General features: G+C 37.6%; 1 protein-coding gene across 3 annotated transcripts; it reads left to right on the top strand.

Annotated features, from left to right (window-relative positions):
• The first annotated feature begins 14,929 nt into the window (after positions 1-14,929).
• LOC114474727 (histone-arginine methyltransferase CARM1-like) lies at positions 14,930-24,257 on the top strand. 3 transcript variants are annotated; one of them, XM_028465228.1, is made up of 15 exons: positions 14,930-15,150; positions 15,228-15,312; positions 17,754-17,879; positions 17,954-18,072; positions 18,145-18,249; positions 19,115-19,225; positions 20,584-20,761; positions 20,833-20,923; positions 22,082-22,163; positions 22,342-22,427; positions 22,965-23,054; positions 23,136-23,273; positions 23,370-23,459; positions 23,737-23,834; positions 24,160-24,257. In XM_028465228.1, exons 1-14 carry the CDS (start codon positions 15,073-15,075, stop codon positions 23,759-23,761), a joined length of 1,404 nt encoding a protein of 467 aa, XP_028321029.1. In that variant the 5' UTR covers positions 14,930-15,072; the 3' UTR covers positions 23,762-23,834; positions 24,160-24,257. The 3 variants fall into 3 exon arrangements, with proteins under 3 accessions (XP_028321029.1, XP_028321012.1, XP_028321021.1); XM_028465211.1 differs by having other exon boundaries at positions 22,965-23,273; XM_028465220.1 differs by lacking the exon at positions 24,160-24,257 and having other exon boundaries at positions 22,965-23,273; positions 23,737-23,871.
• The last annotated feature ends 3,199 nt before the right edge of the window (positions 24,258-27,456 follow it).

Here is a 27,456-nt window from a genome sequence, read left to right as displayed (position 1 = left end):
TTCTAATTCCATCTTCTACTCCTCCAGACCATACACTGTAAAAAAGGCGGTGCTACAGCCGCGGGAAAAGGGCGGGCCCTGTGAGCAACAGCTGTCAGACAGTCCATCAAACACAATCCTGGCTCTGATTGGTTCTTTTTGCTCGGTCGTGGTGCATTCTGGCAATCTGCCAAAGGCTGCAGGAGCAGCAGGGGGCGGGGCTCAATGAGTCTGTTTTTTTCACACAAACTGTGATGTAAAGCTGTACTTACATAGTGACAGCTTTAGCAGATGTGACAAAAAGTTACTTTTCTAAGAGTTGCAGACTGCACCTTTAAATACTTTCACGCCATGTCAGAAAGCTCAAATCAACTCAAACTGCATCGTGAACACAATGTTGAGTTTAAGCACTTTTTAAAAACTATGCCATCAAGAATGAAAGTCGTTCTAAAGAGAAAGAAAGGTTCCACACGGTTCCACCCATTGTCCAGAGAGTTATTGCTACATAGCAGGTATTTTTTCACTGCGTACACTTTGCTTCTCATTCAAAAAGACTCACAGATGTTCTTGAAAGCATGAACTCAGTCTTACACGAGACCATTCACTAATTTCCTCATGATTAGCAATAACTTGGGGTTTACGGGACTTCTGTGGGATAGCGTGAGAATGATCGGCCATTAGTAGGTGACGGCAGCTCCTCTCTGACATGTGTGCGAACGAAAGCTCTTTGCAGTGATTTCACTAAGCTCTTGGATTACTCTTTTCCAGTTGCGAGCACGCAGCCTTTATCGCAGGTGTCAGAAATCCACAATGAAAGTGTTACGTCATCGGAGAACCAGCCATCACAGAGATGAGCTCAAGCCTAAGCACACGAAATTGTCTCTACTGAAGAACTACATTTGCAACGTGTTTACCTTTATTGGTGTGAGAACCATTAAACCATAACAGTATGAATCCTGTCAGTGTACGAGGACGTTAAGTCATATAAACACACAAGACTTCGCTTTCCCTACAATATCAGAAAACAACAAGAATAATCCAACATTGGGGAGAAACATGGACTCTGACGCCAGGGTAACATGTCTTCTGCCTATACGGGTCCACATAATTGGGGAAAAATCCTCAGTATAGAAGCCCAGAGGGAGGCAAGTGGGTCTTTCATACGCCACATGTCCCAGACACCAATCGCAGAGTATGACGTCAACACTGTTGATGCATTACGACTCATATAATGTCATTCTTCAGTTCTTGTACCCTTACGTAAAATACGTTTATTTAAGTGTGTTTAGAGTATACTTATTTTAAACTAAAAAACGTACTTTCAGTTTACATTTTATGTACTTATCAGGGATGCACTTAAAAGCGCATCACTTCAGTATACTTCCAGTACACTGAAATACATACATTAAAGTGAAAGTAATTAAATTACCTTTAAGTATACTAAGCTTGTGAATGTGCAGATTTTAGTGATTGCAGCCAAATAAATAAATAAACAACTTTCTCCCCACATCCATAATAGCTTAATAGCCATAAAATGCAACACTTTTTTTTTTTTTTTTAATGAACTCTTACCTTTTTATTAAAAAAAAAAAAAAAAAAAGACAAAACACAGGTCTATTGGTAGGATAGTTAAGTCATCAAGTCTATGTGAAATAAAGTTACAAGTATATCGGAGTGTATATTATAACAAAAAGTGTTCATTTAAATGAAAGTGGGTTAGATTAGTATTAGTATACCTATAAGTGTACTTGTGGTATGAAATAAAGCTTCTGGTAAATTAAAATTGGGCAAATTTAGTCCCAAGAAGTATTGAAATAGTACATTTTGAAGTATCCTACTTGTATATTGGGTAAGTACTGAGCAAAATATACTTAAGTATACTTAGTATAATGTACTTTAGGTATCCTTCTTTACGGTAAGGGTTAATCGAACACGCTTTTCCCCTTTGACTTTCTTTTTTCTCTCCTTGTCCCTTATTGTACAGATGTTATTGTCGACTTGTGTGGACAATTATTAAAAAGATGACCAAGAACTGTTTTGTTCATCTTTCTGTCAATTATTATTATTTTTCCTCATTGACAATACCATTGTGATCATTTTGCATATTGGCATTTTTCAGCTTTAAATTTAGGGCTCATTTTTAGCTATCGTTCTCTTCTTTAATTTGCTTTTACATTTCAAGTAGCAGACGCAGCGGCGTCTGCAGTGATGCGGAGTCTGCACCGGTCCGTCATTGTAAAAAGAGAGCTGAGCCAAAAAGCGAAGCTCTCGATTTACAGGTCGGTCTACGTTCCAACCCTCACCTATGGTCATGAACTTTGGGTCATGACCGAAAGAACAAGATCACGGGTACAAGCGGCAGAAATGAGTTTCCTCCGTAGGGTGGCTGGGCTCTCCCTTAGAGATAGGGTGAGAAGCTCAGTCATTCGGGAGGGGCTCAAAGTAGAGTCGCTGCTCCTCTGCATCGAGAAGAGCCAGATGAGGTGGCTCGGGCACCTAATTAGGATGCCCCCTGAACGCCTCCCTAGTGAGGTGATCAGGGCACGTCCCTCCGGAAGGAGGCCCCGGGGAAGACCCAGGACACGCTGGAGAGACTATGTCTCTCGGCTGGCCTGGGAACGTCTCGGGGTCACCCCGGAAGAGCTGGAGGAAGTGGCCGGGGAGAGGGAAGTCTGGGCCTCCCTACTGAGGATGCTGCCCCCGCGACCCGGAAACGGCTAAGCGGGAGAAGATGGATGGATGGATGGATTTCAAGTAGCTTATTTGGCTCAGTGTAACCGACTCTCCCCTTTAGTCATTTGGAATCCATAGCATGGTTTTATTTGACATATTCTCCTTTTTGTGCACTTGCTAGACATTCAATCACCTGAAAAAAAAAAAAAATCAAACCATTGTAGATTTTTGATTCATGCCAACTTGCCCTTTTCGCACTCGTGCTCACTTGTGTGTTGACCTTTTCTTGTCAGACTGTGAGTTTGCTTTCTATTCTTTTCTTGCTTAAATCTTCTGTAAAGCGTGCGGCTGAGCTCTTTGGCACCTTCCTTGTGTCGGTTTAATGAGCTGCAAACATAATACAGTGACTTAGCACGAGATTGAAAGGTGGATTTACCACCATGTGTTTTCCATTGTCTTGGTGTGCGTGGGTGTGTTGTCCTCGCTGCATGAGTTTTGGTGGAATCCTAGCTTTCAATGTGGGGTCCTTCAGGCACTACATAGACAACCGTGGGAGCCTACAAATGGCTACGGGGCACTTGTTACTGAAGGGAAGCCCAGCGTAATGGGATACACCTCATAAATGCAGCAGTTAGTCATTTTATCACAGATTTCCTACAGCGGGAAAGGAAAGTGGGGCTGTATCCTCCAACAATCACACTGAATGTTCACTCTAAGAACATTTAGAGGATAAAGTCGGACCAGAAGATGAAAAGAATAGATTCATGAGTTGTTATAAATCTTGTATTACGGAAAATCTACTGTGATTTATAATCAGCTTGAATGCTGGTGGCAGATGTGCGTCTTCTGATCAAGAGGTTGGTGGTTTGATTGCAAGGCTGCACTTGTCCATATGTGAAAGTGCCCTTAGCGTGACACTGAACCCTAAAGTTGCCTCCAATGGTAGATTAGCGTCTTTCATGGCAGCTCGGCCCCATTTGTTGGGCAGTGTTGCCAACTTAGCAAATTTTATCGTAATCATTAGACACTTTTCAGAGCCCCATTACCAACTATTTTTTCCCCCAAACAGTGAAAAGCAACTCCTCTGTTGTGCTAAACACACTACTGAAGCCCTTTCTGGTAAAGATGCTACTTTGAAATATTCTGTATTTGCAGTCTTTGTTGAACATTGGACACATTTTACTGAATAAAGAATAAAGTTTGTAGTCGAGCCAATGCATATTCAACTACTCCTTTACCACATTACTGTACATTGGCCTTGAAACACTAGAATGACTCCAACGAGTGACAAACTTAACGTGGTTAAATTAGCAAAAATAAGCATGAAAAGTATGGCGAAAAGAGGTTAAAAGTGACAATAATGGGTGAACATATGCGACATTAGGTGAGAAAAGTGGTGGAAAAGTGTGCAGAAAGGGCATTGAAATTTGATGAAGTGGCAGAAATGGGAGTAATGTAGCAAAAATGGCATTAAAAGGAGCAAAAATGTGGCAAGAAAAAGTGATGGAAGGGTTAAAATATGGCAAATATGGCCAGAAAAAAGTGGTAAAAAGGGTTTAAAGTGTCAATACTGGAACAGTTATTAGGAACATTTAGTTTAAACTGGCCAATAATGTGCATGACAAGTCGTGAATATGGTTAGATTAGCAAAAATAAGCATTAAATATAGCGAAAAGAGGTTCAAAGTGACAATAATGGGTCAATATATGTGACATTAGGTGGGAAAAGTGGTGGAAAGTGTTTCTAAGTGCTGAACATGTTTTGAAAGTGGATAAAATGTGACATTGAAATATGACGGAGAAGTGGCAGAAATGGAAGTAATGTAGCACACATGATGTGGCCAGCTGTACCTTTGCTACACAACACAACACTTGTAATTTAACTTGATGTAGAGCGTTGTGTTGTGCTAAACACACTATTATTAAAGCCCTTTATGGTAAAGGTACTACTTTGAAATGTTTTGTATTTGCAGTCTTTGTTGAACGTTGGACAAATTTGAGTAAATAAAGATTAAAGTACATGGCAGAGCTAATGTAGACCTTTGATATCAACTATTCCTTTACCACATTTTTGTACATTGGCCTTGAAACACTAACTAAAGTGCTGAAATATGCATTGAGCCATGAGTGAAAAATGAGTGGCATCTGCAGACTATAGGAGATTATCCATTATCACACGTTAGGTGGAATAAACGGGCTTGAATAAATGAAAATCCTTGGAAGTCATCATTTAAATACAACCGATGAAGAAACCAGACAGAGGTGTCGAAATGTCACCCTTTTTTTTTTTTTTTAATGGTTTCCTTTTGATCAAGACTTTTAGAAAAAGATAAACGCACATACAAAGAATGAAGGCACTCCACTTCCCTCTAGTGTCATCCTCTAGTACTGATCATGTGGCGTTAATGTGAGTTTAGGCAGGGATTGTGTTTCCTGTGTTCAGTTGCAGAGGTCAGTACTGCAGCATTGAGCGAAGACACCAGGAGTGGTTATGTATCCTTGACACACCGCCATGTTCATGCACTGGCGGAAGGAAGAATCTGAAATAAAGATAATAATAAAGAAATAAAGTAAAAATCCACCTTATTCTCTTATTGTAACATTAAAACTATGACTATTTAAAAGGACAAATTAAATTCAACACATTAAATACAACGTATGGGATTGGGCAGGCGAGACGCATTGTTACGTTTTTAAACCAAAGTTAATGTAATTGTTTTAGTCCAGTCATTCATTTCAACACAAATACATAAAATGAGATCAAAAGTATACAAATGACTATATAAATACACACAATTACTAAACACACACAAAAAAAAACACACAAAATGGCTTTCTTAATGCTCAGATTGGTCATTATTCTAAATACTAACATGATTATTAATAACGTGGCCCTCGGAGCAGTCCACCACATTTTTGGGGCCCCCGCTGTGATCAAAGCTGTCCATGGGCTGATCTATATATCATTTAACTGCTATGGGGAAGTCTCCACTTCCTACACAGAATTTACTTCTAAAAACGTGACTTTATTGAAGAAAATCACTGCAGCAAAATCAAAATAACACAAGTCAAACAGTTCACGACATTACAATGTTTGTTTTTCGTTGGGAAATCATGAACATCTTTGACTTGTTTCATACGAGGCCATTAAAAGTATCAGGCAAGTAGAAAATCAGTTATCTATTAAAACACAAACATGAACTTACTCAGAGGAAAGGGCAGAACGACCGCAGCGCAGGCGTTAGCTTGTCCCGAACATGTTTGGACGCTGGTTGGGGTGCAAGGGTTGCTCCCCTTTGAGTAACAGTAGTTACACTTTAGGGCCTGTCCTAAAAAAGGCACAAATACAAAACAATACAAAACAAAAACAAAAACCCAGCTAATTTCAATAAACCTGTGTGCTAGCTAAAAGATGCTACCAGCCATAGCTTCTCACCACTGTGCATGTTCATGTGTTGTGGTACACAAATGTTCTTCCCTTTTGATCAGTTTTAAAGTAATGTTTGGTAACACTTAAGGCTGCAACAACAAATTGATAAAATCAATAAAAAACAACTATTAAAAGTGTTAGCAACAAAATTTATTATGGATTTGTTGCGTCGTGCGATTTATGTGTCACTGACCGTGACGCAGAGCCGTTCGATTCACCTGCAGAGATTTGTGTGAGTGTGCACGAGTGTTTGTGTGTGCGCATGAGTGTTTATGTGCGCGCGCACCGTGAGTGTTTGTATGTGTGCGTAGAGTGTTTGTGTGTGCGCAGTGCTTGTGTGGGCGTGCACCATGAGTGTTGTGTGTTGGCACCACGAGTGTTTGTGTGTGCGCGCACCATGAGTGTTTGTGCGTGTGTGCAGAGTGTTTGTGTGCGCGTGCACCATGAGTGTTTGTGTATGCGCAGTGTTTGTGTGCGCGTGCACCATGAGTGTTTGTATGTGTGCGCAGTGTTTGTGTGCGCGCAGAGTGTTTGTGTGCGCGTGCACCACGAGTGTTTGTATGTGTGTGCAGAGTGTTTGTGTGTGCGCAGAGTGTTTGTGTGCGCGTGCACCATGAGTGTTTGTGTGTGCGCAGTGTTTGTGTGCGCGCGCGCACCACGAGTGTTTGTATGTGTGTGCAGAGTGTCTGTGTGTGTGCAGAGTGTTTGTGTGCGCGTGCACCATGAGTGTTTGTGTATGCGCAGTGTTTGTGTACGCGTGCACCATGACTGTTTGTATGTGTGCGCAGTGTTTGTGTGCGCGTAGAGTGTTTGTGTGCGCGTGCACCACGAGTGTTTGTATGTGTGTGCAGAGTGTTTGTGTGTGCGCAGAGTGTTTGTGTGCGCGTGCACCATGAGTGTTTGTGTGTGCGCAGTGTTTGTGTGCGCGCGCGCACCACGAGTGTTTGTATGTGTGTGCAGAGTGTTTGTGTGTGCGCAGAGTGTTTGTGTGCGCGTACACCATGAGTGTTTGTATGTGTGCGCAGAGTGTTTGTGTGTGCGCACCATGAGTGTTTGTGTGCGCACATGAACATTTGTGTGTGTGCACGTACAAGTGTTCGTGTGTTACCTTGATAGAACATCAGAAGAAGAATGGTACAGAATGCAGTTTTCATGTTTAGGCTGAAATTCAAGAAAAGAAGAAAAAAAAAATTAAATATAGGTATTTGACAAGCCCATTTATACTTAATACTTTACTAAATTTGAAAAACAATTTGAAATGCCAAACCAGAAGTATGAAAATGGTGGAGGTACATAGAAATATCAGTCTCATAAGATAACTTTCCTACTCGTTTTGTCAGAAATTATTCAAATAAGATACATATGGACCATTTCCATGTTACAATTCTGATTATTATACATTTAAAACTAACTACAGCTCAAAGTAAATGACCAAATATAATCATAAAGCCACAAAATTACAACAAAGGCACAAAACGACAACATAAATACACTATAAACATGCACAAAATAACTTCAATGCACAAAATTAAAATACACACAATAAGGCAAGAACAGACAACAAACATAAACAAAATGACACCAAGAAACACAAAAATGAAAAAAAAAACACATGGTCAACAATTAAACAGTAAATATAAACAAAATTACAGTAAAAGTGCACAAAATGCAAACAAAAACAGGAAAAATCCTTTTTTCTTTCGTGTATTAATGCTCAGATTAGTCATTATTCTAAATGCTGAAATAAATAGTGATCATGTGGGATACAGTCACATTTGTGTGGCCCCCGCTGTGAATTTCAAATGGAAACTTTTTCAGAATAAAATACATTTACTGGAGTCAACAGTGGCTTTCCAGTGTAAAACTATGGATAAGATAATATCTCTACATTAAAACACAGTCAAAGCAGAGAATAAAACGTGCCTACCTTGTGTTCAGATGTGTTCAAAGGTAAGTCGGTGTTCTTACTTCAAACTGCTTTTATTTGTTTATGTTGTGCAACCAATGCAAAGGGCGCGTTCACTCTTGACCCATCTGCTAGCACAAGATGGGAATTTCCTAATGAGGAGCTTTTATTGACCAATGTTTGGTTTTAACACTACATGTAGAGCCATCTTACTTTGTCCTTTAACATTTTTAAACTGGTTTGAACAATTAAGGTATAAAAATGTGTGTTTTTGTAACATTTTACTGACTTAAATTATTCCACTTTTTGTTAGCGCTATCGGAACTTTAGCTTTTTCAAAAAGTTTTGCATTTCACTCTGAATTTCAAATGGGAGAAAGAAAAAATTAAATGGAATGTAAAAAAATACAAAAAATAGAACAACCCAAAAAAGTGTTTTTACTTCATTCTTGCCGCGATTTCTTGGGGTTTCTCTCCAAAAAACAACTGAAATCGGCGAAAAATTAAGATGTTTATATCTTTTTGATTGTTATAATAGTGTGACTCACCCTAACTTCCTCTCCCCTGTTCCATAGGGAGGGTGCAAATTAAATAAATTATTCTTTTCACTGCAATAATAAATCATGCGTTGCTGTCATAATAAAACGTTTGCACTACATATAGTTTTGACCTTTGACAGCATGTGCAAAGTAAAAGAAATAAAAAAATTGGACTATTCCTATATTTTCTATATTTTTAATTAATAAATAAATGAAAACACTCACGTAAAACAACATACAAATTACACATTTATTTGTCTTGTAAAATTACAGGCAGATTCACACATGGTAAGAAGTTAATGGTGCTGCAGTTTAATTGCACCGGTCGGTTGAGCATGTGAAGACTTGGATGGACGGATTTGCTTTCAAAATAAAAGCATCCGATGCCTTCATGCACCGTTTGAAATAAGAGTATCCTGCAGTGAGAGGAAGAGCAGAGTGAGATCAAATCAACACAAAAAAGATAAAAATACAAGAAAGTGGTTAGAATGATTAATAAATGTGACTGAAATAAATCACAACAATTACTGTTTGTCTTTATGTCTCAGCCTTGATGATTTATATAGAGCGACGCTCACTTCAGGGTTGGTGTCAATTATAATTGTAATTGCGTAGTTGATAATTATTCACAATTATGACATAATTGTAATTTAAAAAATCTATTGCTGTCGTAATCATAACTAAATTGTAATTGAGTTCAGATTATTTATTTTGTAATTGCAGTTGTCATGAAAATCCTATTTAAAAAAAAATGTACGCAAAACTGGGGAAACATGTTACAGTTCTATGTACAGTTCTACACACTAGGTTTATGCTAATGCTAAGCTATTGCTAGCTTCGGCTAAGTACATTTTATTGCTAGGTTAAAGCTAATGCTAGGATTATGCTATTGCTAGGCTAATGCCAGGTTATTGTTAATGGTAGGCTGACGCTAATGTTACTCCAATGCTAATGCTAGGTTAATGCTATTGCTAGGCGAATGTTAATGCTAGGTTAATGCTATTTGCCCTGCTAATGTTAATGCTAGGTTAATGCTATTGCTAGGCTAATGTTAATGCTAGGTTAATGCTATTGCTAGGCTAATGTTAATGCTAGGTTTATTCTAATGCTAAGCTATTGCTAGCTAATGCTAGGTTAATGTTAAAGCTACATTAATGCTATTGCTAGGCTAATGCTAATGCTAGATTAATGCTATTGTTAGGCTACTGCTAAAGCTACATTAATGCTATTGCTAGGCTAATGCTAGGTTAATGCAAAAACATTTTAAATGCAATACCTCAGCTGTTTCTCCACCAATTTGCACCAAATTCGCTCAAACCGAACCCTGATCCCCAACATTGGGAGTCCGATCCCAGCCACTTCTTCGGACCCTACGACGCCACTTGCGGCTTTATTTTACTTTGTAATTGCAGTTGCCATGAAATACAGTTCTCATATCAAGCTTTCCCACATTTCACCATTTTAAAAAAATTGAAATCGAGGGCTATACAGAAACTAAAAAGGCTCAGACGCCCACATAAAATATATTAAAACCTATATTATCATCGATTAGGAAACCTAACAAGGTAATCGATACATAGGAAATAAATTAGATGATAGATATTTGTTTTTAGTGTATTTTACAGCTGATTTAGGACCCGTTATCATAAGAGATGCTAACAGAAAGCTAACACAAGAGGAAGGTTAACTTTTATTAGGTTATTTATTTCAGGCTCAGTAATTGTAATTGAACTTTAGTCATAGAGAACGTAATTGCAATTGAATTTCTGGGGATACAAAATAATTGTAATTTAATTGTAATTGCTGGTCACTATAATTGTAATTAAATTAATTGATCATGTGTAATTGAAAATGTATTTGTAACTGAAAAATGTCATTGACCTCAGCCCTGGTTCACTTGTATCAACACGTTTTTTGTTTGTTGTGTTTTTTTTCCAACACATTTAAACATATTGTTACGAGTGTTAAGCACGTTAACTGCCTCCTGTGACAAATTCCCAATATCTGGACCATGTGATTGTGCAATCTGTAAACCTGCAAACTGTTTCAAAAGCCTGTGATTTAACAAATATGCATCTAATCCCAGTCCTGAACCATTAGATTAAGTCTAGTATTGATTTAGTATTCATGGGACAAATTTAAATGATAAACAATATATAGGAAAAAATGGATAAAAATCTACAATAACTCACTGGGGCCAGTGAAGATAACCGAGGCACAGACTTCATCTATTCGACTGCAGGTTTCCACTGTGTTGGTGCATGTGGTACCCGCTGACACTGGAACGCAGCGGTTACACCTCAGAGCCGATGCTGCAAAACACAAAGAGGGACACGACTTTTTTACCATTGACGTCTTGATTATCACCGTGAAAACACAATGTGTATCTATATGCAGATGATCTGCTTCTATTTATGCAAATCTTGGTATAATTCTGCCTCAATCTGATAAAAAACACTAATCTAACATTTATTCTTCACAGGCTCTCCTCAGCAGCCAATCAGGCAACAGTTGCGTCCTTTGATGTGAGATGCAAGTTTTTTTTCGCAATCTGAACGTATATCAGTGAATATTTTCTATGAATCTTTGGAAATGAGAGCAGAATAAGAGTGCAGGTGAACACAATCTGGGGTTAGCAGGTATGCATCCCATCGCTGACCACCAGGGGGTGCTCACAGACTGAAAACTCAAGCAATCAGTGCCAAAGCATCCTAAGGCTAAAATATACTCTTATAGTGACGTCATTCTTGGAAAAGTCTTAGAATTCCTCAAATTATAAGATTTTTTTTGTTCAATTTTTCCCTCACAAATCAAGATTAAAGTTGAAATTTTGAAAATGAACTCAAAATACAATATTGTGATAACATTTGTTAAAAGTCATACCTACAGAAGCTGACGAGGGCCAACTCGCTATGGAAACAGATTGATGGAGACTGTTGTCGTGTATGGGGAATTGGCAAATTAGCAAACCTTTGACTTTTGTCACAACATTGTATTTTGAGTTTATTTTCAAAATTTTGACTTTAATCTTGTCTTTTTTACTTTAACCTCGAAACAATATTTCAACTTTATTTTCGATGTTTTGATTTCATTCTAGATTTGCCAAAAATATTTCTCCCCATCAAGTTTTGGCCCTAATCCGCTTCCGTACTTGATGCAGTCCGAGTACGATCAGCTGATTTTTACCCCTTTTTGAATCTCTATTCCTTTCTTTAACAACCAATCACAACTTTTCAAAGACTACATCTTACCTAGCAACCACAACCACACCTCCTCAAGTTTCTGTCCCTCCTTACTCACAGTTACTCACAGAAAGTTCCTCAATCACTTTTAAGATAAGATTCCTTGCTAGGAGTTTTTAGGCTAAGTTAGGAGTTCTCTGAAAGCCAATGGTTAAGGACTTACCACTGCTAAGGCAGACGACCAGGAGAACGGCCACAAGCTGACACGCTCTCATTGTTCTCTCTTACGTCACTGAGTCACTGAACTCTGAAAACTTAGGGACATAAACACCATGAATATCAACAAACACATGTAACCATTCCAGAACATTTCCAAACTCACCTAAATGTGTTTCCTTCAGGCTGCGTGTGAGCAGGAAGTGAAAGCCAACACTATTTATACTTTATACCATTACGCAATCCTCAGATGGAATTTCCCAGATTTAGTCATTTTTAACTGTTTACACAGCTTATCAAACATTGGTTACGGGAAAAGGTCTCGATTTTGCAAAAACACAAACAGTGAGGGAGGAGCTACATTTCAGAGCTTGGTAATGCAATGCTATGATGGATAAACAAACTTGTTCTGTTATGAAATCAGATTGCATTAAAGTTTAGAGGTTCATGGTCTCATTTCATAAGTAAAGTCTGCGTAACAGTGTTTATCTGTCCCAGTGCAGGGTCCAAGGTTTACCAACAATCAACACTGTGAATTTACGGCAAAATACCGGCAGCAGTGGTTGCCAGGAATGTACCGTGAAAAATATGGGGAATCTGTAAAAAACAAAACGGTATACTGGTTTTGCAACCCTAAATTTTACAGTAGAGAACATGTTTTTTTACTGAAATCATGGTAGGAAAAAAACACATTTTTTAGTTTATTATACTGTAATTTGCTGTAAAAAAAAAAAAATGCAACTTCCCACAGCTTTTTACAGTTAGTGGCTGTTAAAACAACAGTTATAATATAATCATTTTTACAGTAATTTGTTGTTAATTTAACAGTCATAGGATAGACGCTATTATGGTAAATAACTGTAAAAATAACAGAAATAGGATAAGCTTTAATAAAACCTTTGACAGTAAAGAAACACAGTGAAATTGCATAACAAATTACAATATTTTATTTTGACCAGATACATTTTACGGTAAATTCCTGGCAAAAAAAAAATACATGTTATTGTCTTTTGCTGCTATTTGCCTTTTTTTTTAGTAGTATTTACTGGTTGTATCTTTACAGTGGATCCTATTTTTAACATTTTGCTTCTGTAAAAATGAAGGTTTTTGTTTGCTTAGCAATCAATTTATACTGTAAATTCCAATGTGCACAACCCCATAAGATGTAGTTTTGCCCAAATAATGCCGTAAAATCAAAGGTTTTCAGACATTTTTTCTATTACAATATTTAATTTTAAAATGTATGTATATTTATTTGTTTTTACAGAAAATCTTTATCATTTCAACATTTTATTACAGTAAAAATTAGTTTTGTCCAGTCTCACAATTAACTGTTGTTCGATGTATTTAATACAGTAAAAGGAAGTTTTTTCGTTTTACGCTCCTATACTGTTGGATTTTGACAGTCTTTTGCTGTATATTTATTATATATTTTATATATATATATATTTTACGGACTTTTTTTTTACAGTGAAGGAAGAACCATTTCCTTTAGGATGTATAACACAGGTACTGTTATAGTGATACCACACCACAGACAGTAAATCTTGTGGTGTTTAATATCGCAATATCTTGTTGCACCAAAGGCACAAAATCATTACAAAAAACACAAAAAACAACAACACATATACAAAATGATGCTAAAGACACAGAAAATGCCAACAAATTTACACAAAATGACACAAAAGTACACGATGCAATGAAAATACACACAATGCACAAATCGACTCCAAAAATGACTCAAAAATAAATACACAAAATATTAACAGAAACACACATGACTCAAAGGACACACAAAATGACAATGAAGATGACAGAAAAATAAACAAAATTAGCACAAAATCACACACAAAAAAGAACAGCAACACGTATACAAAATGCTGCTAAAGACACAAAATGCCAACAAATGTAAAAATGACAGGAAAGTACACAAAACAACAAAAATACAGAAAATGATTATAAAAAATGCACAAAATGTTAACAGAAACACACGTGACTCAAAGGACACACAACACGACAATGAAAATGACAGACAAATAGAAACAATGACTAAAAACTGTCAAAACTACACAAAAAAGACAACAAACAAAGACTGTATTAATGCTCAAACCTCATCTTGTGACGTTTCAATATCGCAATAACTTGTCTCACGATGTATCATCTCACCTTTACTAATTAGTCAAAAGTCTCCCTTCTACAGTGTTAGTCACTGAGTATTCCAAAAGCCTGTGTGTATTTATAGTCCTATACATATCATGATTGTTCTGAAGTTCTATAATGAAATTAATAGAAAATTAGAGACAAATTGATAAATGTCAACCTTTCCTTTAATTCAGTGGATTTTATTTTTTATATTTCCATGCTGAAGGTTTTATATAATCAATTGGGTGTTGATCTAACCATATAATCATTGCTAAAACCATTGCTTAAAGCAAAGACACGTGCAGCAGGTAAACATGTCCTGTTTCAACATTTTGTTGTAATTTTCCACTCTGGGCTACTGCAGCCACTCATTTTTTTTCTTGTAATGGTCAAGGTCAATGCCATATATGGTATTATTGAAATATTTGTGTAAACAGTTAAAAACTCACTTTCTGAATTATTTGAGATGTCTTGTAACATTGTGATGTTGTTGAAAAGATAATAACGGCTCAACCACACTTTATGTCTGTATTAGTTATTGGAGTCAGGTTATACACGAGCACAATAACTGATAAACAGATGACGTGAGAGGAAAGCATAGATTAGCCCTGCACATGAAGTTTGAGGCTCTTCCTCTTTGATTTTGCTCAAGACTCTGTTCTAGGCATTTTTCTTAGAAGGGTGTGGTTGAGCCCGAGATCACGTATTGAACTGCTTCCTGCACAACAGGTAAAATAAAAGGTATTTAACCAACACGCTGGAATAAGAATAGATTATATTCCAACAATGCTCAAGGACATCAGAGGTTGGTTGAGGTTGCCAGGTTGGCCAGTTTCCTCCCTTTTTGCACACACACGACGTCTGGGCAGAAAGTTTTTTGCTTTAATTTTGTCTCTTGTGTTACTTTATGATGCCTGACCTCCACCGGTGTCAGCTCCTCCCCCCCTCCTCTTCATCCCTCCCCACCCATCCTCATCCTCAGTTCCTCCTTTCTGTCATTCTGAGGAATGGAGGAGAAGAGTGAGGCGTCTTCGGCGTTCTGCGTCAGGGTCTTCACCCTGCAGGAGACGGGGAGGCCTGAGGAGGTAAAACAGGAGACTCTGACACTGAGACTGACCTATATGGCCACTGCTTTGATGTTTTACTGTGATGTGATTCAAAGATGAGCATCAGTGAGTCGGCCGAGCAGGAGCTGACCCTGCTGTGCACGACCGGAGCAGAGAACCAGCAGATCACGGTGCTGGATGGTATGTACTGGCAGAAATCAGATAAAAGAGTAAGTCAATAAGAAGTAATGAATGCAGAGCTGGTAACAAAACTGTTATTATTATTATCATTATTATTATTATTATTATGTGCATTATCGATTACTTATTTTTAGGTGTGTGCATTGCCATGAATCTGACTACACAATATAATTCACGATTTGCATGCCACGATGCGATATACATGCCGATACTAAACAATGCCATATACATTGCGATATATCGCGATTCATCTTTACAAGTGCAAAATGATACGTAATACAATTTATTTAATTTTCCTTCTAAACTTGCGAGAACAAGTAAAATCAGGCGTGCCCAAATTCTTTTCATCGAAGAGCCAAAAATGTATATAGTTCAAGTTGCAGCACATGAAATTAAATATGCCAATAACTTAACTGTGCAATAGTAAACAATTAAAGTAGTTTGAATTTGAAGAACACTTATATAAATGGGACACAACATACCCCACCTAGACGATCAAAACACAACATTTTCCACTCTAAAACACAATCCTTTAAAACTCGAGAAAAATAATGTAATTGGACATCAGCTTTAGAATTTTTTTCTTATAAAACACAGTACTGTATTACATTATTTTTTGCATTTTAAAAGATATCAAAAAATGTAATAATTTTAAATATGGGCAGCGGGCCAAAACTAATTGCTTGTGAGCCAGTTTTGGCCCCGAAGTAAATGGTAACTAACAGTAATTCAAGTACCAATATCAAAAACAAGCAGTATGTTTATTAAACTGTCAAATTACATTTTAACTTTTGCTTATACGAAAGATTATGATTATTTTAAGTTCTTAAATTCTTTTTTTTTTTTTTTTTTTTTTTTTTTTTTAAAGTAACCACATACATCTATAAAAGGTTTTTTTTTTTTTTTCATTAAAAAATATGACTTCAAAAAATTGATTTGGACAATTTTTGGATCAATACGATAATTGCACTGTATATATCGCCAAATCAATTTTTTCTTACACACTTATTTTTAATCCTACAAAATAAATATCTGTGCTTTTTCCTTCTTCTTCGTTTTTTAAATAATGGTTAAAAATGGTCTCCAGCTATCTCCAAAGCCTCATAAATCAGTCAGTTGAAAGTTTTTTAACTCGAAAGTTTGTTTTTCAATCTTCATTGTAAACACTCTTATTAACGTTGTCAGAAAAGTTTCATGCATTGCATTGTGGGATGTGAAGTCCCGTAGATGGATGCATAGAAGTGTTTTTAATTCATTCTTACCGCAGAGTTTTTGACTGCAAATGCAAAAAATCACGGTGAAGTAAAAACACTTCTATGCATCCGCCTACGGGACTCCATATCCCATAATGCAATGGGTGAAACGTTTCCGTCAATGTCAATTAGAGAGTGCAATGTTTACCGTGGAGATCAAAACAAACTTTTGAGAGGCAATTTCAAACGTTTACATCTTTTTTTTCAAGCAAATGATCTTAAATGTATTGGTTCTGAGGCCTACACTGTCTTTATCTGATCAAATAATATATTATTGTTCTGAGGAGTTTTAAGAAAACCAAACAAATGGCTTTGTCTGATAGAAATTGGACATTTTAATGCACGTAAAGAGGTTGGCTCCACTGGAACTGGACTTATAGTAGCTCAGTGAACATACCCAGATAATGGTATTGGTAATCAAGCTAATACTGTATGTAGCTACGTTAGCGTGATAGGAATCAGACTTTGCGTTGAGCGCATGCACCACTTTTTGTACCGCTGCGACCGTTCCCGAGAAGAAAAACGAGTTTTATGGCAAACGAGAACCAGAAGACGCAATTTTTGACAAGCGAGAAAACCATTTTCATGGCAAACCTTATGGTGCGTTAAGCTAATACACCATAAGCTAAATCTGTCGGGCTGTTGACCCATAGTGGGCCGTTACGGTCCGCTACGTTTCTGTTTTTTTTGTTTTTTGCAGAGCGAGTGGATGCAGACATTGTGGCCAAAAATGGTCAAAAGCAGTCAAAAGTGGTCAAAAATGGAACTAGGTGGTATTTAATGCAAAGTGTAGCTTAAATGGGCAAAATGTGGCAATCAATCGTGAAAAAGGACAAAAATGTGGAACAAAATGTAGGGAAAAGGGGGAAACAAGTGGTATTTATTGGGTAGAAGTTAGCTTATTTGAATTAAAAGTGACCAAAAAAATTAAAGAAAGGACAAAAATTGGATAAAAGAGTCAAATAGATCATAATTTTTAACTAAAAATAAACATAAAACTCTGTATTTTTAATGCATTCCTTTGTTGGTTTTCCACTTTCTCAAGTACCCCCTATAGTGCCATTGCATACCCCCATTTGAGAAACACTGTTGTAAAGGATATGGAGGCAGAGTCAGACTGATGATCATAATCAGTTAATTCAAAAAACTGAATATCAGTAGAAATGTTGAAATGTCATCATCTCCCAGCAAACAGAGCGTCATTGTTCCAGTTGAGCGTAACCAAAGAAATGAGCTGTTGTCAGGTGGGATGCCAGTCCTTCCTCCTCACCACTGACAAGAACACTCTCCTGCTTCGGTTCAGATCTTCAACAGGTTCATATGTGCATTGCTACCATCTTCTTATCGACTCACTCCCCAGTGGACTCATCTTTCCGTTCGTTCTTCAGATATGAAAAAGCTCCAGAGGTTACTGGGCAGAGGACGTGAAGAGGAACGTCGCACAGACACAGATAACGGATCGTCAGCTTTAAGCATACGCCCAACTGGAAACTCTCCTTTCCACAAGGTTGGTTATTCACAAAGTTGGATAAATAAAGAGTAACAGCGCAAAGAAATGTAAATGGTTACTTGTTATTAGTTTCACGGTTGTCTGAGCCAGCAGCAGAATCTGCTCCAGGACTACCCGAGGACGGCCACCTATCAGCGAGCGATCTTAGCCAATGAGGCAGACTTTAGAAACAAGGTGGGGCCATGGGTACGGATGTCCCTGATTATCTCTTCAGTCTTTTTTAAATAACATTTGGATTAATGTCTTTGTTTCAGTTTGCTGAGGTGAATCGTTCAACGTCATTAATGTTGTTGAAAATAGTTCATCTTTGGTCACTAGACTGGAAAATAACACGAAAAGACACTAGAATGTACACACAAAATGACTACAGAACAACACATTAACAAAATGGAACGAAATTACACAAAAACACTGAAAATTACTCAAAAAATGCACAAAAAATGATAACAAAACACAACAGGAATCCTAAAACACAATAAATGACTAAAAACTACACAAAAAGACTACAAACAGGGGTCACAAAACATTATCAATAGTCAGTTTTTTAGAAAAATGACCGATTTGAGCATTAATACAGGAAATAAAGTTTTTTTTTTGTGTTTTTATTGTTTATTTTTGCTGTTGTTTTGTACAGTACATTATTTATCATTTTGTGTGTGTTTGTTGTGATTTTTTAAGTCATTTTGTCCAGTTTAGTTGCCTTTTGCATCATCTATTGACATTTGTCATTTTGTGAATTTTTGTAGTTTTGTATATTTTACTGCTACTTTTTTAAATACATTTTTATAGTCGTTTGTTTTTGGAGTCATTTGGATTATTCTCGTCGTCTTTCTTTGTGCCTTTTTCTGCATTTTCTACACTTTTTCCGGGAGTTCCCTTTTTGTAAAATTTATATTTAAAAAAAAATGACAGGAAAGTAACACTTTGGGGTGAACAGAATATGTGAATCTGAGAGATTTATACTTTCTTAACCAGGAAAATATCCCTCCCGTAGGAATGACGGTCTCTATCGATGACCCAATGTCCCTCTGCCCTGTAGGTGGTCCTGGATGTTTGCTGTGGTTCAGGAATTCTGTCCTTCTTTGCAGTCCAAGCTGGAGCATCCATGGTCTATGCGACCGAGTCCAGCCCAATGTCCAAGTACACACAGGTTAAAGCGCACAGTGAACCTCATCCCTCTTCTTTACAAGCTGATCAAATCAAACACATTTGGTCTTTCTTATAGTTTTCCTGGCTGAGCTACGAGTACGACTCGGTGATAACACGCAGAGTTGGGAAAATATGTTTGTGTGCTTTGGTTTTGGAAAGGAACTGCAGCCATGCTCTGGATCACACACACATAGAACATATACATCACATGCAGAGCGTGGCATTCTGCGGAGGTAATGGCTTGCATCAACATCTGGCCAGGGGTGAAGGGGAGTGCGGCCGCACAGGACCGGGCTTCGTCATTTATCTGAGAGGGAGTCTGACATACGTTTTATAATGTCTTCACGCAGATGATGATTTATTTGTCGAAAGTCCCCAAGTGGATCTCATTCAAGACATGCAGTGTTTGAGCTCTACTGGGCTTCAATCCTGTTCCTAAACAAACAGGCTTCACCTCCCTTTCTGCATCTACTGCTTTGTGGTTAGTGAAGACATTTCAGTCAAACATGTCAAACCCTGGAAAAATAGAGAAACAATATTTGCATAGCGCTACAGCTATGATGGAACGCTATTATGGGGTGCCGAATGTACTGACTGAGTTTTAACATGAGGCACCCCATACGCTATGGCCGAGTTCAAAATGTCATACTAACGTACTACTCATACTGAGTCTGACATCAAAATGATTAAGTAGTGCGTTCACATTTGATAGTATGAAAACATTGAGTATGCAAGAAATACTTGGATGTACAGTAAACTATATCGGGACATTTCTGAAGTATGTACGGTGGGCACACTAGTCATACTTCCATTAGTTTAATATGTAAATAGGGCTCTTGTTTTGAAATTAACCAGAAGTTTCGTAAGTAGCACAATGGCGGGTCTCCGAAAATCTCCGAAATGTTGGAATGAAATCTGTATACGTGAGTTTTACAGATCCACTGACCACATGTTGATATTCCACTTTCACTTTCTCGCTTAAAATGGTTTCAGAACTTTCACAGGTGGAGAATCAACGCAGAGATATTTGGTTTAGTGTCAATTTGATGTGTATTATTTTTAGGTTGTTGTTTCCTGAAAATTTTAAAAAATGGTCAAATAAAGATATTCAGGTCCTAAATATCAAAAAAAAAAAAAAAAACTGCTGTCATATTTACTGTTATGCAAGGGAACGCCACTTAAAATCATACCCAGGGAGCCAACGTCCTTAGGGCCCTTAAAAAGAAACCTTCCAATGTCCTTCCATCTTAGATGCTTTCTATATATAGAATTGAACGTTATGTTTGATTTTACCTGAGAACCTGCGATCCAATGAAACGACTCAATGTTGTAAATGCATCTTTCTGGGCTTTGTTCCAGATCCTGGTCCAGAACAACCACCTCTCGGAGCAGATCAGGGTCCTACAGGGAGAGGTGAAGAAAGTCAACTGTCCAGACATGGTGGACGTGATCGTCTCAGAGCCGTTTAGCTACATGCTCTTCAATCGCACGCTAATGGGGAATTTCATACATGCAAAAAAGTGGCTCAAGCCTAACGGTAAGCACTCACACGGGTAGCTAACGTTTGAATTCCTCCTTTTTAATACTTACTTGTGTGACCATAAACAGGCCTGATGTTCCCGTCCTTCGCTGATCTTCATGTAGCTCCTTTCACTGACGATCAACTGTACCTGGAACACTACGCTCGCGCCAACTTCTGGTCTGACACACGTTCAAAAACACATTCACGATGGACACAGAGCTTCCTTTTACTCTTTAACCTCAAATATATCTAATTTTCATACAGAAAAGAACATTTATGAGTTTTCCACATTGTACAGTATGTGGTGTTGTAATTAAATGTAATATTTTGGCAATTCGACCCATTTATGATAATGTTCTTTTACTCTTAAGTTTCTGCACCGTCTATTTGAATAATGTATTAAAATTCTTTTTTAAGCTTTTAAGTATGTGAACTTAATGTCAAGGGGAAAATAATATTAGGCAATATTTGTACATCGAGAATGTTGTTTGACAAATCAAAATGAAAAAGTTTCAAATTACATAATTGAAAAAAATATATATATTACAAACCACACCATATGAAACCCAAATAACATGAAATTGCTGGAAAAAATTATAATTTGTAATATTTAGGACAACAGGAGAAAGACATAAACTAGTATTGTTAAAAAAACACAAACATTTATTAGATAACACTTAAAGTGAAACAGTTTCAAGATTATTAGAAAGACAATTATATTAAAAATAAAGACTTTTTTGATTATTTAAATCTGGTTTTGATGGCTTTCCGTTCATTAGTGTGTGCCTCTAGTTTTACCGTACTTTGCATGTTCTCCTGGAACATTCATGGGTCTCCTCCGGGATCTCCACACAGTCCAAAATCATTCACATTAGGTTGCATTGGGTCTCTAAACTGACCGTAGGAGTAATTGTATGTTTGGATGGACTGGCCCCCTGTTGTGATGCCAAACACTGTGACTTGGCAGGTAGACCCTGATTGGAAGAAGCTGGTGGAGACTATGTATAAATATATGGAACAAATGTTTTTCTTTAAACAATTAAAAAAATGTAGGAATTTTGGACGGGAGTCAAAGACCTTTAGGAAGTTGTCTCAACAAGCCCCCATACTGGCTGAAACAGACCATCAGCGCCCTGTTGACAGAACAGATATAGTCATTCTACAATAATAACACTACGGACAACCAAGAAGACATCGACCAATAAGTTACACATAGGGTTGCATCATCTGCATAGAATTAAACTTAAATTATTGAACAAATGTGTCTTTACATTTTAAGGTTCTCTCTGTGTTTGTTGAATGAGCTGGTACCTCATGTGTACCTTGTCTTTTCAGGCAGCAGAGAAGCTTCTACGGAGTTAATCTAAGTGCTCTTCACAGTGCGGCAGTGGACGAGTTCTTCAAGCAGCCAATAGTGGTAAAGTGGACCAAAGATACATTTTAGTTTAGGTTGTAGAGAGGTCCTCTTCTGATGGTAGATTGTACCAGTAAGAATTGTGGTATTTATTAAATCCACTTACCAAAAATGTAAAATGTCTCCAAAGAAATGTGCAAGACTTACCGACAATAACTGGTTTAACTTTCAATCTTCTTAGGATACTTTTGATGAACAGATCTTGTTGTCCAGGTCCATAAAACACTGCATCAACTTCATGGACTCTAAAGAAGAAGATATACACAGGTAATACAAAAAAAAAACATGGCAAGCAAACTCGTTTCACCATGCTCTTAATGTTGATTTAAACTTTACTCAAGAAGGTCTTTAAGTTCTTGGTTATGGAAGAACTTTAAAACAAACATACTCTATTAAAAATGCAAAAGAAGATAACAGTTTGCAAGGATATAGGTCAGGGGTAGCCACACTTCTTTAACCTCGCAAGATATTTTTCCAATTGACTGGTCATCGCAATCGACCACTGTTGACTTTGTGTTAGGTTGCGGACAACCAATGAGTGTGTGTTACTATGTGCACACTGGATTAATTCTTTTTGGGCACCCCATTATGTAATATATATAATTAAAATAATGTAATATTTGAGCATTTATACTTTTTGTGAAAAAGTCTAGAAGCAGAAATCTATGTTTTTGTGTGACAAGAACCTTCAGGCCTCATCTGTAACCAAACAAAGCCTTTTTCATTCTTTGAGTTTTGCGTAATTTTTTACACGGGAAGTGAAACCCATAAGCAGCCCTAAGTAACAAGTTATTTCTCTTTCAGGATTGAGATCCCTTTTGTGTTTCCGCTGCTGCAGTCTGGTCTGATCCATGGTCTCGCCTTTTGGTTTGATGTGGCCTATCAGGGTTCCAAGTACTACACCAACAATAGCTTCTTTACTCCTAATCTTGATTTCCTGTGCAGTGAGAAAACAGTTACCGCTCTCTTTTCCAGAACCACTGTGTGGCTTTCCACAGCTCCCACAGAGCCACCCTCACGCTGGTCCCAGGTCCGGTGTTTGCTTCAAACACCACTATTTGCCAAAAGTGGACAGACCCTGTCAGGGACGATCCTGCTCGTTGCAAACAACAGGTACTCTTGGATCCTTCGCACGGGATGAACTGGGTAACCTTTGGAGAAAGCTTGATTTCAACCCATCACTGGTATTTGTTGTGTTTTTTCCTCCAGACAGAGCTATGACATCAACATCACAGCCACAGTTGACCAATCCGGCTGCCGATCTGGAAACATCCTGGACCTCAAGAACCTGTTCTTCAGGTAAAGACCAAATAGTGTCATCTTGCCTCGCAAGGAGATTTATTAAAAGATAAAAAGCCTGAATGTCCAGTTCTATAGGCCCACTGATAATATTTGCCTGATATTAGCATAAAGTAAATGTCGGTAGTGTGTTGGATGTGTGTGGGAAAAACAAAATTCTATAAGTTTTCCTCAACCAAGCAACTTGTCATTGCTAATCAAGGCTTTCAATACCAATTTCTTCTTAAGAGACAAATAAAGTTTGCATTAAAAGTTGATTTCTGTTGTCACAATGCAGGATGCCGTTCTGGTTCCTCTGGTAATGAACTCTTTATCAATCCGATACTGGGACCGGCTACTGGTTTTACACTTCTTTACCAAGAAAAGACATCACAGGTATCATGTATCTTTTATATGTTACATACCCAAGCTTCAAAGATAATACAGGTGTCTAAAATCTCCCGTTTTTAACCCAAACACAGATGAGTGATAGGATGCTATTCCAAAAGAGTTAAGCAGGGGCAGCAAAACATTATGGCATTTATCACACCGGGCTGGAACAATCGAAAGGAAAACTTGTTAATTATTTACAAAAAATACATCTGGCAAAATCTGGACTTCTCAAAAATATTTAAACATTGTAAATAAATGTTTAAAGTGATGTTATTGTTGTCATATGCAATAGAATACATGTTTAAAACATTTCTTTTCTTAATTGCAGATCACCTGAAGGTCCCAAAATCAAGAGCCAGACTTTGATAGCAAAAAAACACCACTTCCCCCCCCCCCACAAATGACTTTCTCTGTGCTTGAACTTCATACACTTGTTTTAATGGAATTAAATATCCAGTAATAAAATGTTTTGATTATTCATCCAGAAATTAAACTTGTCTTACCTTAACTTTCTTCCCCAGAAGTTCCTCCCCCCATGGTTCTTCTGCTGGTTAACTGCTTGGCCAGGGTGGTTTTATGGTTAGAATTATTTGCTCTCTTGTCTTCACTCTGGTGTACATTTTTCTCTACCCCATCACCGTCACTGATGCTAAAACAAAGGGTCTGTTTTCAAAGCTTCCCACGTGTGCAAGTGTGCTCGCTCAATTCTGTCCCTGCCAATATGTGTTATTAAAACATGACATTTCCATTCGTTCTAGAGTCTAGCCAAGTCCTTGTTAAAAGAGTTTGTGTTTCCATCCAAACTTGCAATTTTTCATGTCACTAATGCCAGTTTTAAATAGAGAAAAAGGTTTCTCCATTCCCTTCATGGAGGTTTTATCGCTGCTCAAGAAAAACACAACCAGGCCTACTCATCAAAATAAAGACAAGATTATGATTAATGTTCAATTAGCAATCAAGGGTTACATTAGTGAAATGCTTGCAGGAGTAACACAGCTTAGCTGTTGATGGCATTATTGTAAGGCTTCAAAGGTTGATCTTGAATAAGAACATTCAGACGATACTCATTGGAAAAACGCAGTCATCTTTATTCAGAATGTTTCCAAAAACACTCGAGAGTTGAACAGTTGCACTAAACCTTTAGAGGAAATCCATTCCCCTTTGACCCGTCACCTTTACCAGGTCATCCAGCACTTTCCGCATTACAAAAACCAAGGTCTGGGGTTGGGTTAGACAGCCAAAAGTGACTCCAACACAGTCTAGTGCTAAAACCACAATTCCAGGCACTCCTCCATATTGTCCAAAGGCTAAGTTTAAAACACAGATGGTCCTTAACGTCACCCAAGCGTGTTTGGGAAGCAAAAGAAAAGAAAATGGCTCAGAATTAGCGTGAACAGCAGCAGACTGAGCTCAAGTTTGCCTTAAGGATATCAAAGTCTCGTTTCATATCTAGTTCCTTTTGCCAATGGGGCAAAAGGAAGTAGATTTCACTTCCAACCAGAAGAAAACGCTACACTTGCCTAGTTGGCCTCGACCAGCTTCAATAACTGCTGTCAAACATTGATGCCCAATGTTGTTTTCTGATATCTCATTCCAGTGTCATCCTTTCTCGTAATCATGTCTTTGTCACATAAAAGTCGACAGCATATCTAGGTTGAGATCAGCTGCTGGTGTCAAATTACAGGCTTTAGTGGTGCAGCAAAGAGTGGAACTGTAGATGATCTTGAAAGAATCTGATAAATGTATCTATTAAACCCAAAGGGAAGAAAAACAGAGATGAAAAGAACACAAGGATATTACCATGCAACTGTAGTACCATACAGAGGTCACATGACACCTTTACCAGATTTATTCAGAGACTTATTTTTAAACAAAGGACAGTTCCACATTGCTCTGAAAACTGTAGGATTGACCAAGAACTCTGATGCCGTAGACTTTAGTGGCTAATGTCTGGACCTCAAAGATGGGACATGCCTGGGACAAAGCGACTGGTCAATGTTAACCTGACACATGAAGAACTGGTTGCTGTAGACTATGGTACATGGACTTGATTTATATAGCGCTTTCTGAATTAGTGTCAAAGCGCTACAATGTCAGGTCATTCACCCATTCACACACCAATTGGACTGAGCTGCCATGCAAGGTGCTAGTAGACCACTGGGAGCAACTTAGGGTTCAGTGTCTTGCCCAAGGACACTTCGACACATAGACAGGTATAGACTGGGATCAAACCCCCAGCGTCTCGATCAGAAGACAATCCCTCTACCACCTGAGCCACAGTCGAATAAGCAAAAGTACCCACTGATGCTACAGTGTTGATTCTTCCTTGTTAGCTTAAGCCTCTTCTAGAGAAACTGGTTAGCATATTTGGCTTTTACGCCACTGAAAACAGTCAAACGTAGAAAAGGCAAATGCTTGACTCAAGAATCAACAAAAACACACATATACGCTACATCGTGTACAGCTATGTTATCTCAAGATATTTCTGTTTGCTAGTCGGCATCCGCTAACCCAAGTAGAGTGGCATATAACTTTGACACAGGTCATCTGGATACGAGCATAAAGCCTTTCTTGCAATGTGTGTACAATCGGTAAAAATGCTAACACATGCTACGGCGCAAACCACTCCGAACAACCATCTGCAAATCTACCGTACATTTGTTTCATCGACTGTAGTGGTATATGACCGCAATACAATTGGTCAATGTAGACCTGGCACGTAGCAATCCTACTAAGTACCTGACGACTAGACTTGGCAAAGACGCCTCCATGTGCTACCGACACATTTTAACTAACTTGAGTATGCGTCTTCAATGCTAGCAATGCTAACAAGAAGTCACACCACAACGGGCATGTGCCAATCCCCCTTGGTCAAAAAATGCTGTCAAACCAGCAAATTTGTATGTGGATTTCAAGAAACGTGGGCTCATTTTCACACGGGAAAACTTTAACACTGAGTTTAACGTATGAGTTTCATCCCTACACAGCTGAATGGCATTTAACAGATTTTTAAGAGAAACTACGGACGAAAGATTGTTATATCTTACATAATTGTCTGAAAGCTGTAGTTATACCTGCCCTTACTTTACTTTAAAACACCAACAGAAAATAATGGTCTTGTCAGAGTTGAAGAATTATAATTTTAAGACTAAAACCCTCACAAATAATGTAAGAGATTGCTTGAAGGTCGAAGTTTGAGTGTTTCAGAAGCAAAAAAAGAAGAAATAAAAACAAGTTAAAATAAATAAATGAAAGTTGAGCCCAAAAGTTTTAAAAATTTGGTTTTAAGTTTCGAAAAAAAGGCAAAAAAAAAAAAAATAAAATCGTGATTATTTGTGTAAAACGTGTCAGAAAAAACAATCAATAATTCTTTTTTTTTTTTTTTTTTTTTAAATCAAAAAATATTTTAGAGATGAAAAAAAAGATTTTGGTGTCAAATATTTGGATTGTTTAAAAAAAAAAATAAATAAAGCTACAACAGAAAAAAAGGACAAGCTCTTGTTCTGAGATCTTAGACAGTAGCAGCCCCTGCAATAAGGTAGAAATTATCTTTTTTATTAGTAAAAAAATGAAAAATAATGGCAATATTCTGACAGGAGATTCAAACCTGAATAAGAAATACTTA

This window comes from Gouania willdenowi, chromosome 2, assembly GCF_900634775.1.
Source record: "Gouania willdenowi chromosome 2, fGouWil2.1, whole genome shotgun sequence".
In the NCBI taxonomy this organism is placed as follows: domain Eukaryota; kingdom Metazoa; phylum Chordata; class Actinopteri; order Blenniiformes; family Gobiesocidae; genus Gouania; species Gouania willdenowi.
Note: the sequence above shows the minus strand (reverse complement) of the source record. Positions and strands in the feature narration are given on the sequence as shown.